The 13,089-nt window shown below is 33.3% G+C and overlaps 5 protein-coding genes and 2 pseudogenes across 7 annotated transcripts, besides 3 other annotated features; 5 read left to right on the top strand and 2 right to left on the bottom strand.

Annotated features, from left to right (window-relative positions):
- Nucleotides 1-3,123: part of a mobile genetic element that runs on past the window's edge.
- Nucleotides 1,146-1,430, top strand: TVAGG3_0600570 (uncharacterized protein; the record flags this gene model as incomplete). The annotated part of the gene is made up of 1 exon (XM_051239756.1): nucleotides 1,146-1,430. One exon carries the CDS (start codon nucleotides 1,146-1,148, stop codon nucleotides 1,428-1,430), a length of 285 nt encoding a protein of 94 aa, XP_051097580.1.
- TVAGG3_0600560 (phage tail repeat-like family) lies at nucleotides 1,530-2,189 on the top strand (the record flags this gene model as incomplete). The annotated part of the gene is made up of 1 exon (XM_051239755.1): nucleotides 1,530-2,189. One exon carries the CDS (start codon nucleotides 1,530-1,532, stop codon nucleotides 2,187-2,189), a length of 660 nt encoding a protein of 219 aa, XP_051097579.1.
- Nucleotides 2,446-3,123, top strand: TVAGG3_0600540 (uncharacterized protein; the record flags this gene model as incomplete). Its single annotated transcript, XM_051239754.1, has 1 exon — nucleotides 2,446-3,123. The coding sequence occupies one exon, from the start codon at nucleotides 2,446-2,448 to the stop codon at nucleotides 3,121-3,123; it is 678 nt and encodes a 225-aa protein (XP_051097578.1).
- Nucleotides 3,124-5,299: 2,176 nt separating this feature from the next.
- Nucleotides 5,300-9,683: a mobile genetic element.
- On the top strand, nucleotides 5,557-5,991 carry TVAGG3_0600520 (uncharacterized protein; the record flags this gene model as incomplete). The annotated part of the gene is made up of 1 exon (XM_051239753.1): nucleotides 5,557-5,991. One exon carries the CDS (start codon nucleotides 5,557-5,559, stop codon nucleotides 5,989-5,991), a length of 435 nt encoding a protein of 144 aa, XP_051097577.1.
- TVAGG3_0600510 (protein of unknown function, DUF4107 family) lies at nucleotides 6,179-6,706 on the bottom strand (the record flags this gene model as incomplete). The annotated part of the gene is made up of 1 exon (XM_051239752.1): nucleotides 6,179-6,706. The coding sequence occupies one exon, from the start codon at nucleotides 6,704-6,706 to the stop codon at nucleotides 6,179-6,181; it is 528 nt and encodes a 175-aa protein (XP_051097576.1).
- TVAGG3_0600500 lies at nucleotides 7,142-7,733 on the bottom strand (annotated as a pseudogene). Its single transcript has one exon. A coding segment is annotated over exon 1 (592 nt).
- TVAGG3_0600490 lies at nucleotides 7,857-8,705 on the top strand (annotated as a pseudogene). The gene has a single exon. A coding segment is annotated over exon 1 (849 nt).
- A 2,000-nt stretch (nucleotides 9,684-11,683) lies between the features above and the next one.
- Nucleotides 11,684-13,089: part of a mobile genetic element that runs on past the window's edge.

Genomic DNA, 13,089 nt, shown 5'->3' with positions numbered 1-13,089 from the left:
TATTTCTTTTTGTTTCCCACTATCCGGATCGGTCATTGTAATTGTTTTTGTTATAGTATCAGCTTTATTTTTAACTTCAATCTTTTTTCCATCAGGATATTTAAACCAAAATTCCAAAAATTCGATATTGTCAATCTGTTCATATTTTAATCTATCAATTACATTTTTAATACCATCTGAAAATCTTATGAAATGGTCATTATATGGGTTTGATTGAACTAAATTTGAATGAAGTGAAATATAACCTGTTGATGAATATGACATCGACTCATATTTTCTGAAAACACTAAAATTTATAACATGAATGAATTTCTTATTCGTTGAATTTATGAATTCTTGAGGTAATCTTATTCTAGTTTTATTTATCACTGGAAAATAACGCTTTACCATATTTTTAATCGTAATAAAAAATGTCAATTATCAATATTATTTCGAATAATAACTGTGAATTAAATTTAACAGTTAGCGGAATTTATAATGTTACTCTCGTTTCTGTGAGTGGTAAATTTAATCCCATTCTTTTAGACCCTTCAGATTATATATCATTTATTAAAGATGACCATGAAAAAACGTATGATATGTATATAAATAATGTGATAGCGAAATGGGATATTAACATGATTTTAAGTTATTTAAATGAATCATTTATCGTATGGTATGAAGAAAATTTTAAATCAAAACCTGATAAACTTTTTGAACTTGATGAAATAAATAACCTTATTAAATTCCCGCTGAAAATTAAATTTTGTACTCCTCATCTTCGTTCATTGTTGGGGATATTAAATTTTGAAAAAGATGTTGGGGATGTTTTGTATTCTGACACTGGTTCCAATTTCATTTTAATCAAATGTGATAAAGTTAATACCCCAATGAGATTTTCACATCAAACATTAGACCCTAACTCTTACCCATCAATACAAAACATTTTATCCATCAACTTAAACACATTTTCTTTATCATATCCGTTTCAATTATCTGGGAATTCATTTATTCTTCATTCAAAAGATTTATCAAATATTAAATTTAGAATAACTGACCTATTTGATTGTGATTTAGAATTTATGAATGAAATATTATGGCAATTTCAAATAGAGAAAATAGCTGATGAGATAACGGATTAAATATTTATTTTTAAATCATAATAAATGATTAAACAACAGCAACCACAGCAACTTAAGGCGCAAAGCACCCAGGTCCTTCAAACCATTACATACGCCATATATGCATATAATTCAAAGACGGCAGAACAAACGCAAAGGTTGAAATATGGAGATTTGGAGATAGTATTGAAAAATGACCGTTTCGAATTCGTTTGCAAAGGTGGTGCAGTGATATCAAATATAAAAGAAATTTTATTTATGAATTCAAAAATTAAAGGAATAACGGATGATATAACATCAATTCCACCAGAAGAACAAAGATATATTTAATGAGGAATTGGAAGATTTAATTTAAATGAGGAATTCATAGAAGGTTTCCTAAACGACATAATGAAGAAGGTAGATAAGGAATATGTGGATAGTGAATTAATGAAGAAGGCAAATTTGGTTTATGTTGATGAAAAAGATAATGAAATTAAAGAAAGGGTTGAATGGTATCATGAATGGACATTGGAGACTTTTAAAGTTAAAGCTGATACGGAATGGGTTTCAGGATGTTTAGACCTTAAAGCAGATAAAACATATGTAGATGAAAATTATGCAAAGAAGTCGGAAGTAAATGATGTGATTACAAGCATGAAAAATGAAATACTTCAAACATTATATCCTGTTGGTTCTATTTATACGTCAATGAACTCAACAAATCCAGCAACAGTTTTAGGTTTTGGTGAATGGAAGCAGATTGTAGACAAATTCTTATACTGTGCTAGATATTCAAAGACAGCAGGAGGTTCGAAGAAAATTAAAGAAGCAAACCTTCCACCACACACTCATACAGGAACTACAAACACAACAGGTAATCATACACATTCAATAACAAAAAGAGGTTATAGAAATCTTGCAGCAGGTTCGGATAGACAGGGAATGGATCGATATGATATTTCAAGTGACCCAGTAGATTCAGGCGCGGGTATTTTCTGTGGAACCGCAGGAAATCATTCACACACTTTCACAACAAATCCAACAGGCTTGGGTAAAGATTACATGCCACCATTTATGACTATATTTGCATGGTACCGAATGAACTAAATATATTTTATGTCTGTAATTAATTAGGTAATGAAGTAGGGGATGAACTGCAGAAATATATTTCATCATTAATGATTTTAGGTTATTCAATAATTAATTATTTTTGAAGAACTGAAGGTGTCACTACGTCACCATGTGTCACTCGGTTATTTAACTTCTCTGAAAAATGATGACAACATGACATTTTGACAACACGGCTGGAAATTTGATGCAAAAATAAAGTTGGTTTTAAAATTATTTTTATTTTTTATTTTGTATGAAAGAAGAAATGTCAGTCGAAGCAAAAACATTCACGAACAAATCTAATGGCGAAACATTCACAAAAGGCACTTATAATGGTATTGAAGTCTTACGTAGAGACAAGGATGGTTACATTAATGCAACAAAGATGGCAAGAGAAGCGGGAAAGTTAAACCATTTAAACAGATTTCTCAATAGTACTAAAATGCAGGAAATTCTTGAGTTTTGGATGAACGAATACGGTCAAGCCAAAAGTGGCTCGACCTCAAAACAAGCATTTTATGAGCTTACTAAGGGTGTTATAAATGAATTCAAAGGTATTTACATACATCCTGACCTCGTTCATTTTGTTGCTGAATGGTGCTCTGTAAAGTATGCATTTTATGTCAAAGATATTATGGACTCCATAGACAAGAAAGTTCATGAGAAATTAGATGAAGAAGAACTCGAAGATACAGTAGTGAATGCTAAACATTTGTTTGAAGAAGAAGTTAGAAAAATGTGTGAAAAACAATTAGAACATGAACGTGAGATATGTTATGGTTATAGAGATTCTTCATACGAACTAGACCAATGGGAACAAGAAGATTTAAAGAGAGAATTTAGAGAATATGAACTCGCTAAGATAGCATTAGAAACTGCAGAAAAGAAGTTAAAAGTTTGGGGTCGTTTTGTACAAAAATATTGTGAGTAAATGAACCATTTATTTTTGTCATTAACGACCAGAAATATATTTCATCATTAATGTTTTTAGGTTATTCAATAATTATTTATTTTTGAATAACTGATGAGGTCACCGGGTCACCAGGTCACCAGGTAATTTAACTTCTCTGAAAAAATGAGACAACATGACATTTTGACAACAGTGTCGGAAATAAATTTTTATCGTTAATGTTTACGTTAATGTTTTTAGGTTATTCAATAATTATTTATTTTTGAATAACTGATGAGGTCACCGGGTCACCAGGTAATTTAACTTCTCTGAAAAAATGAGACAACATGACATTTTGACAACAGTGTCGGAAATAAATTTTTATCGTTAATGTTTACGTTAATGTTTTTAGGTTATTCAATAATTATTTATTTTTGAATAACTGATGAGGTCACCAGGTCACCAGGTAATTTAACTTCTCTGAAAAATGAGACAACATGACATTTTGACAACAGTGTCGGAAATAAATTTTTATCGTTAATGTTTACGTTAATGTTTTTAGGTTATTCAATAATTATTTATTTTTGAATAACTGATGAGGTCACCGGGTCACCAGGTCACCAGGTAATTTAACTTCTCTGAAAAAATGAGACAACATGACATTTTGACAACAGTGTCGGAAATAAATTTTTATCGTTAATGTTTACGTTAATGTTTTTAGGTTATTCAATAATTATTTATTTTTGAATAACTGATGAGGTCACCGGGTCACCAGGTAATTTAACTTCTCTGAAAAAATGAGACAACATGACATTTTGACAACAGTGTCGGAAATAAATTTTTATCGTTAATGTTTACGTTAATGTTTTTAGGTTATTCAATAATTATTTATTTTTGAATAACTGATGAGGTCACCGGGTCACCAGGTCACCAGGTAATTTAACTTCTCTGAAAAAATGAGACAACATGACATTTTGACAACAGTGTCGGAAATAAATTTTTATCGTTAATGTTTACGTTAATGTTTTTAGGTTATTCAATAATTATTTATTTTTGAATAACTGATGAGGTCACCGGGTCACCAGGTAATTTAACTTCTCTGAAAAAATGAGACAACATGACATTTTGACAACAGTGTCGGAAATAAATTTTTATCGTTAATGTTTACGTTAATGTTTTTAGGTTATTCAATAATTATTTATTTTTGAATAACTGATGAGGTCACCGGGTCACCAGGTCACCAGGTAATTTAACTTCTCTGAAAAAATGAGACAACATGACATTTTGACAACAGTGTCGGAAATAAATTTTTATCGTTAATGTTTACGTTAATGTTTTTAGGTTATTCAATAATTATTTATTTTTGAATAACTGATGAGGTCACCGGGTCACCAGGTAATTTAACTTCTCTGAAAAAATGAGACAACATGACATTTTGACAACAGTGTCGGAAATAAATTTTTATCGTTAATGTTTACGTTAATGTTTTTAGGTTATTCAATAATTATTTATTTTTGAATAACTGATGAGGTCACCGGGTCACCAGGTCACCAGGTAATTTAACTTCTCTGAAAAAATGAGACAACATGACATTTTGACAACAGTGTCGGAAATAAATTTTTATCGTTAATGTTTACGTTAATGTTTTTAGGTTATTCAATAATTATTTATTTTTGAATAACTGATGAGGTCACCGGGTCACCAGGTCACCAGGTAATTTAACTTCTCTGAAAAAATGAGACAACATGACATTTTGACAACAGTGTCGGAAATAAATTTTTATCGTTAATGTTTACGTTAATGTTTTTAGGTTATTCAATAATTATTTATTTTTGAATAACTGATGAGGTCACCAGGTCACCAGGTAATTTAACTTCTCTGAAAAATGAGACAACATGACATTTTGACAACAGTGTCGGAAATAAATTTTTATCGTTAATGTTTACGTTAATGTTTTTAGGTTATTCAATAATTATTTATTTTTGAATAACTGATGAGGTCACCGGGTCACCAGGTCACCAGGTAATTTAACTTCTCTGAAAAAATGAGACAACATGACATTTTGACAACAGTGTCGGAAATAAATTTTTATCGTTAATGTTTACGTTAATGTTTTTAGGTTATTCAATAATTATTTATTTTTGAATAACTGATGAGGTCACCAGGTCACCAGGTAATTTAACTTCTCTGAAAAAATGAGACAACATGACATTTTGACAGTTAGTATCCCTAAGTCGTGTACAGCGGCACTGCGCGCCTCCGTACACCACTTAGCGGTTTTGACACTTTACGAAACCAGTAACGTATATTTTACAACACAACCATAACACCAACTTAACCTTAAATATTTACAAAACTATCTGACACATAAACGACTTCACTAATGATTTCACTAACGACTTCACTACCGTCCTCACTAAATAAAAAATAACCTTATTTTTATTTTTTTTAAATTTTTTATTTCATTACAAAGACATGTCCGACTACATTTACTATGACTCTTTCCCAGAACGTTTCCGTGAACTATTCAAAACTCAAGTAAAACTGAGAAACATGCATTTTAACAAAGACAGACCCATTGACGATGAAAGAAACCCTGAATATATTACAATCCCTTATGACGCAAAGTTCATTGCATACATTCCTTATGGTCGCAGAGGAACGAAAACTATTTCAACAAAGAATAAAAATTATTTCTGGAGCGATGAAGAAAATTGCCTTATCTACATAAATGCATACTTAAATAAAGCTACATATTGTACAAAAGAAGGTTGGACTGGATTTGAGCTCTACATATACGACGACGATGGAAACAGACGCTGTGTATACCCATACGATAATATGTACCATTGTTTTCATCAAGCATTAAACGAATACATAGTCAGTAAGGGTCTCATTCCTGTTGAGTAGATATGTTATATTTTTGTTTTGTCATTTATATAAAAATAAACTTAAAAATTAATGATATCACCACCCCACACGTATGAAAACATAGCGCAAAAATAAATTTAGGTGAAGTGGTGAGATTTCACCTCTTTTTTCACCTGTTTTTTCACCCTAGCCGCAAAGCGGCTCTGACCCTTTGGGTCTGTTGAATTCATTGCTTTATAACTCTCTTCCTTGGTTTCTTTTTAGTTGCTTTCTTCACGTCTGTCTCCAACTTGACTGTCTTTCTTCTTCGTCCATAATGATACCAGTTACTTCCACCAGTCAATGGGTCAAATGGTCTTTCGTAAGGGTTTCCATACATTCCATAGGGACCATACGGAAGAACTACTGGTGGAGAAGAAACATTTTCTTTAGTTCCATCGACTCTATTTAAATGCATTGTTTCACCTTTCATCTGGTCATTAAAGTCTTTTGCGTGTTTTGCAAACTCATCGTCCTTTCCTAAAGCATTTTCTGACTCAGTCGCAACCAAATTGGATGCTTTATTTATGAGCCCTATTTTATTTAATCTTAACTTCTTTGCAATCCAGCCTCCAATCTTTCCTTTATTTGCATCTAATGTCTTCGAAACCCTTCCTCCACTCATTTTATTTACTGCGTCATAAGCTCCAAGTGCTTTTACTCCAAATGCTAATGCTTTTGTTCCCATTGCGCCTAAAACTGCCCAAGCTACCATTTACCCCATATTAAAATCATCTCTCTTCAATATTATCTCATAAAAGTTCTCGTTACTGGAGAAAGTCAATGAAACATAAGTGTTCTCACGGGCTTCGCCCTCACCGCTTTGCGGTCTATCTAACTTCTTTCTTATATCATCTATACGCTTCAAAATGTCTGAACAATTGCTAACATCTTCTACAACAGTTATTTCATCATGAACGACCTTTAAGAACAAGCTCATTTAATATGCTATTAAAATCATCTCAATAATGAGTCCATCCTTTCCGTCTTTAGGTAGCACAACATCTTTCATTGAAGAAGGTTCGACAAGTCTTATGTTAAACTTACTGACAAAGTTTGTTATACTATAATGCTTCGGCGGCGAATACATGTAGTTTGAAAGACATAATATAGATTCTTCAGCAAATTCACTTATACTGGATTTTATAACAATGTTCTCACGAGACCAAATACCACCAATTGACAATCTTGTAAGCAATCCTGCTGAACCTTTACTGTAAACGTCGATGGTAACATTCCACGAAGGTCATCTATTGACATCGTTGAGTCACTGTATTTAAATATTTTCTTAAAGCAATCGTCATTATCTAACCATGCAATAGCTTTGAAGTTTTCATTCGAATATACATCTGCTTCATTAAATGTAAATCCTGACTTCTTTGCAGAGACGACTTTAAAATCTATTGAGTTTGTTTCAAAATTATATGCTATGGTAACTTCTGAAGGTAATGGATGTCCTTCCGCAGTAAGTTGTTCTCTCACTACCGTTTGAAGCTTTGTATTAAAAACTTTCATGTCATCTCCTGTATCTAAGTTCACATACACAGCAACAGGAAAACTATCTTGCTTCTTTGTTTCATCATTATATCTCAAAACATTAAAGTTCTTCAATAATATTCTTCCTGCTGGAATACTTCTAACTTGTCTTATTTCAATAGCTTTCTCACCTCTACATACTCTACCCAGTGTCTTGGATATTCATAAGTATACTGACTTTCTTGAATTTTGGTTGGTTTCATCATAACGTGTCATAGTATATCTTTATACTCTTGTCAGTTAGACTCGGTGCTATGTTCTGAATATTTCTGACTTGCATTTTTAATGGAGATAAAATGAAGCATTTAATACATGACGTAGATGAAGACATGAATGAAACTACAGACAAACTTAACTCTTCTCTTATTCTTCCTTTCAGCAAAGATTATGAGTTCTGTTCAAATGGTGTGTATTTCTATTGTGGAAAGATGGGTTCAGGTAAGACATTCAACCTCATTCGTCATATACTCATAACAGAGCGTTTAGGAAACGACTCTTACTATGACCAAATCATTATATCAGCAACTTCAGACTCTATGGACTCAACAGCGAAAACATTTGAGTAAAAGTTCAAGCATCTGTCGTTAAAGTTCCAGACAGTGAACTCATTGAATTTCTTCAACGTTACATTCGACGTAAGAGAAATATTATGCTATTGTAGAGTTCATACAGTCAGGAATGCAAAAGACTTCAGAAGAAGGAAAGAATTATTGACAAACACCACTTACGTCAGTACTCAGGAGTTTACGATATGAAACGACTTACAAACTACATTCTGTCAAAACTTTCAAAATACCCCTTCAAAAAATCCTTCAAACACTCTGCTCGTTTGTGACGACTTCGCCGGAAAAGGTTTAGTGTCAAAGCCTGACTCACCATTAGCTAACATCATAACTAAAGTCAGACATTACCATTTAACTGTAGCAATACTTATGCAAACATGGCGTTTTCTTGCTTTAAACATAAAACGTCTCATAACTGACTTCGTTATCTTTCAAGGTTTCTCACGTTATGATATTGAACTCATTTGGAAACAGTCAGGTATAACATTACCTTTTGAAGAAATTTGGGAAGCATATAAGTCTCTCATCTCTCCTCGTTCATACCTTGAGATTCATATCATGACTAATACCATTAAAGTCAAAAATATTCCATGGGAACGACCAACATTGTTTTTAAAGTTTAACCTTCAATTGACTGATGGTAAACAAATTCCATGCATCTCTGTCGCCATTTCTGTTAATATTTTTGCTGTCATTCATATCATCCACTTCCCATCCGTTAGCTTTTGAGGATATGCGTTAGAATAGCTGTTCTTAAATGAAGGCTTTTCACCTTTGAGAGCATAAACTCTATAACTTTCTGCATACTTTATGTTTGAACCTCCTGAGCCATCATTGACATAAATTTTTATAGGTTCCACCCTTTGTTCATATTCCTGCTTCTTCCCTTTGCTCTTTTGTTCAGTAGTTCTACATCTTTATACACAGCTCCTGTCTCGGTGAATGGTATTCATGGTTTTCCAAAGTTTCTGGCAATGACTCAATTCGATACATTTACTATTGTAAGGAGTTTAGTGTATTTTACGCTGGTACTTGGAATTTTCTAATGGTGCACTTGAACCAACGGGTTATAGTTCGAATATTATGGTCGTCTCTCTAACAGTAAGTGAAGGATTTATTGATTGTATGGTTCTTGTCGGCTTTACTGTCTAATGGTAGCTTGAAGTTCATTTATAATGGAGAATGTTGTGTATGAGATTTCAAAACTTTGTTCATTGCTTCGAGTCAACTTGTCAGCTTATACTTTTAATAGGGCATGCTTCAACGTTACTTTGACTTAACTCCTCAAAGTAAATCTGGTTCAATAAACCTTTAACAGAGAAAGTAGAGGCATAAATTTCATCGTTATAACTAAATGCTTCGGTGCTTACCCGTTCAATACTGTACAGACAGCTTATGTCGATCAACCTTTAGCCGACGAATGTATTTAATATCTTCTTTCATTGGGTCTTTTTTTTTTCCCGTTTCTTCAGCGATTCTTCAGTTTCGTGTTAAATATCCATGGTAGTCCGTTGATATTTCGTGTCTGAAGGTTTATAATACTGTTTTTATCTGCTTTTTCGGGCTATTTCTCTTACTATCCTCATTTATTTCAAGTCATGCTAACCCCCTCCCGAAGAAGTAATTTTTCTTCAGCTCGTTGAAGAACGTCCACTTCGCCATCTTTGGTGGTCCAATATGAGACTTTTGTTAAAACCTTTCCTTCTTAATGGATGTTTGTAAAACTTCTTCTTCAACCGTGTTCGGGTCATGGTCGTCATCATATCTTGTGAATCAGAGATGTTGTCATACATTAAGCATATCTGTCTCAAGATGTTCTGCCTATTTGAAACTGGAACGAAAGAGAACCAGAATTGTTCATCATCTCCTAAAGTCTAAGTCTGCCTTCTTACAGTATTTCTTGAATGTATGGACACGAGAAAAGAGTACCTGGAAGAATATTCGAAATCAATATTTCGATTAGCTGTTGGGTTTTGGTGGTTCCTCTGGACGTTTCTGTGTTTCAGCGTTCCTTCTGTAGAGTTCTGTTGGAGTTTCTGGCATTCTCTTGACTTCAATGCTCCTTTGCTACCAAAGACCTAAATGTTAGAGCACCGGGTTTTACAAGAGGACTTTAAAATGCTTTAAATAGTTCCTGGTTAGTTATTCGTTAGCATCTAACGTTAAGTTCCCTTATTGGTTCCATCATGTACGTCCATAGCACTATGGTAAAAAATCTATACTTTAGTTCTTGTTAGTCGAATAGATGACGTGTGATTTTTTAAAAGATTTTGTCAATACCTTTTAACCAATCTTCATGCTGTATCTCTGCATACTTGAGCAGATATCATTTGCTTCTTTAGTGTATTTTGGTGCTTTTCGCGTAAAGTATCTCAATCCCGTACGTGCATGTGTTGCTATACGTGCTTACAGTAATCTTATTTGACTCCTTGGTTTCTTGCATCCAACCAGATAAAGTTTTTAATGAGTATCCGAAACCATTTGAAAGAAGTTCATAAGCATTTTAACCGTCATCTAAAGCGTTCTTCACGACCAAGTACTGCGCCATTGATCTTTCCGGACTTTGGTATTGTAAGAGACTACCATATGATAGCAGCCTGTTAAACCAGTATTTATAAGGTCCCATATCCATGATTTTAGCAGTTTTTCCAGTCCTTTCATTGCCTTTTCCATCCAAGACCGTTTCGCCTTGAGGTCCTTGTATTCTTGTATTCCTTGTAATTCCTTGCTATTCCTTTGTGGTCCTTGTGGCTTCCGGTGTCACCCGCTTTCCTTTCAGTTCATCTTTATGTTCGTTATAATATTCTAATGTGTCAAAGGGTTGTACATCATTACTGCGCTACCAGAAATGCCAAGAAATTTGTTTTCATTCATGACTAAAATTCTTTAGGCTATTTAGATGTTGTCGTCACAATCGCATAAAGCTCTTTAACATATCTCAATGAGAACGATTCAGTACTATTCAACTAAGAGTGCCATCTACTGTTATGAATTTAATATATGGCACGTTTCATCATTTATGATAGGAACTTACTTATTGTAATGAATGGGGTCATAAGTGTTAAAAGTATCGAAATCAATTCGGACTTTTTTTTAGTTTTTCCATCGTCAATGACTAAATCATGTGCCTTCAATGGTTACAAGTTGAGGGTTTTTCGTATTACTGTTCATGCGCTCTTCTGTCGCTTCATTTGTTTCATGACGCTATATGCAGCAGAATGTAGTTTCATATTTCTATGAGAATAAAAATGTTGTTCTATTTGCAAAGTACAGACCCAAACGGAATACGGGACAAGGTAAAGCACAAACAAACTTTAGGTCTTCAGATATGAAGCACTTGCTTTTCAGAGTTGTTTAGACTTTCAAACTATCGCAACTTTTGTTCATAACAGATGAAACAGATTTCATAGAGATTGAAATAGATGAACAAAAAGAGTTTTTAATAAATTTCCTAACCAGAGCAGAGTATAGAATTAGAAAAATTCTTGGAGTCATAGATTACTCTCATAAATGAATACAGAAACTATTAAACAACATAGATGTCGAATCTTCTTCTGAGGAACATTGAGTGTCAGTAGCAAGAAAGAGTGTCGAAGATAACACGAATGAGTCATATGAGTACAACTTCCTTTTTGGGAGCAACATATGACATATTCCCTTTGAAAAGTGGTTGACAAAACGATGACGATGAAATCTGGTTCCATTACGTGAGTGTATGTAATGCTTTGTACATTGTCTAAAATAGTAAATGTCACAGGCATTTCAGGATTAATAGTAAAAGGTCAGTAGCCAATAGTAAATCCTTCTTGTATGCAAGTCAATTCAAATGTATCATTCCAAACGTTCTGTCATAGCAACTTCATTTTAGGTAAAAATGGGATTCGCATTAGCTCCTCATAATTTGGAAAGACATGCAAATTCAGTACTAGTTGACTTCAGGGCGAGCCTGTAGAACTGAAGGCACCGAGCTGCGAATGACTGTTGAAGTTGACTTTTTAGAAATATTAAATGGCAACGAGCTTACAAGAGTAACTCAGAGCTAAAAATATCAAAAGTATGAATGTTATGTATTAAGGTCATGAACTTTGGTTGGTTGCTGTTTGAATCGAAAACAAATGAGTTATTATGTCCAGTCAATGGAGAACAGAAAATATTAGTGTTAGTGAAAAACTGCACCAAAGTCAATAAGATTTAGGTTTGGCAATTATGAAGTATGAGTTCGATACTGTGAAGAAGTTTTGATAGATATATATCAAATTGGCTTTTAGATTTACTTAAAAACATATTCTCAAGCAAAGTTTATTATTCTGTTGAATAGTTTTGTAGTACTCGTTCGAATATTTGTACTTAAACTTTCAACTCCCTGTAGTTCCTGGTAATTTCAATGATCGGATGTTACCAGTATTTTCATCGAATTGGGTGGCGTGTTGACACAGCATTCGATATTCAGGGTCGAGGATAGTCAATGACACATTGTTTCCTGTTTTCGTGAGAATAACATTTTCAAGCGCTCCATCCTTTGTTAGAATTATTTGTTTCTTACTTATAAGATTTGCAAAAGCTTCTATCGCTCTTTGAAGTTAAAATATTGTTTTGGTATTAACTGAGAAGTATATATGGTCTACGTTATCTGAAGATTTTTGTGAAACATTTGTTAAGGGGTTCGTTGGCTTCTCTGAACAGATTTGTCCAGTGGTGATAACCTAACTAACATCTGATGTAGGGCGTTAGCGTTTGAAGCTGTTGTAAATTCACGGATTTCAGCTCTGGTTCTGGCTCTTTCAAACACTCGAACTTTATAATCTTAGACAATATTGTGTCGTTCGTGAGTCAACATTTGATGTCTGGTTCAATTGGAACATTAACGGCACCAGCTAAATGGATTTGCTTCTCATTTCATATAGAATAAAAACCTTTTATAATGTATGAAATGAAACAATATACTCGACAAGGGTTTGAAGTAAAGCGTAACGAATGAAAATATTGTTGAAGGTCAACC

Source organism: Trichomonas vaginalis, chromosome II (assembly GCF_026262505.1).
Source record: "Trichomonas vaginalis G3 chromosome II, whole genome shotgun sequence".
Taxonomy (NCBI): domain Eukaryota; phylum Parabasalia; order Trichomonadida; family Trichomonadidae; genus Trichomonas; species Trichomonas vaginalis.
The sequence above is the reverse complement of the archived record's forward strand: the minus strand, read 5'-3'. Positions and strand labels throughout refer to the sequence as shown.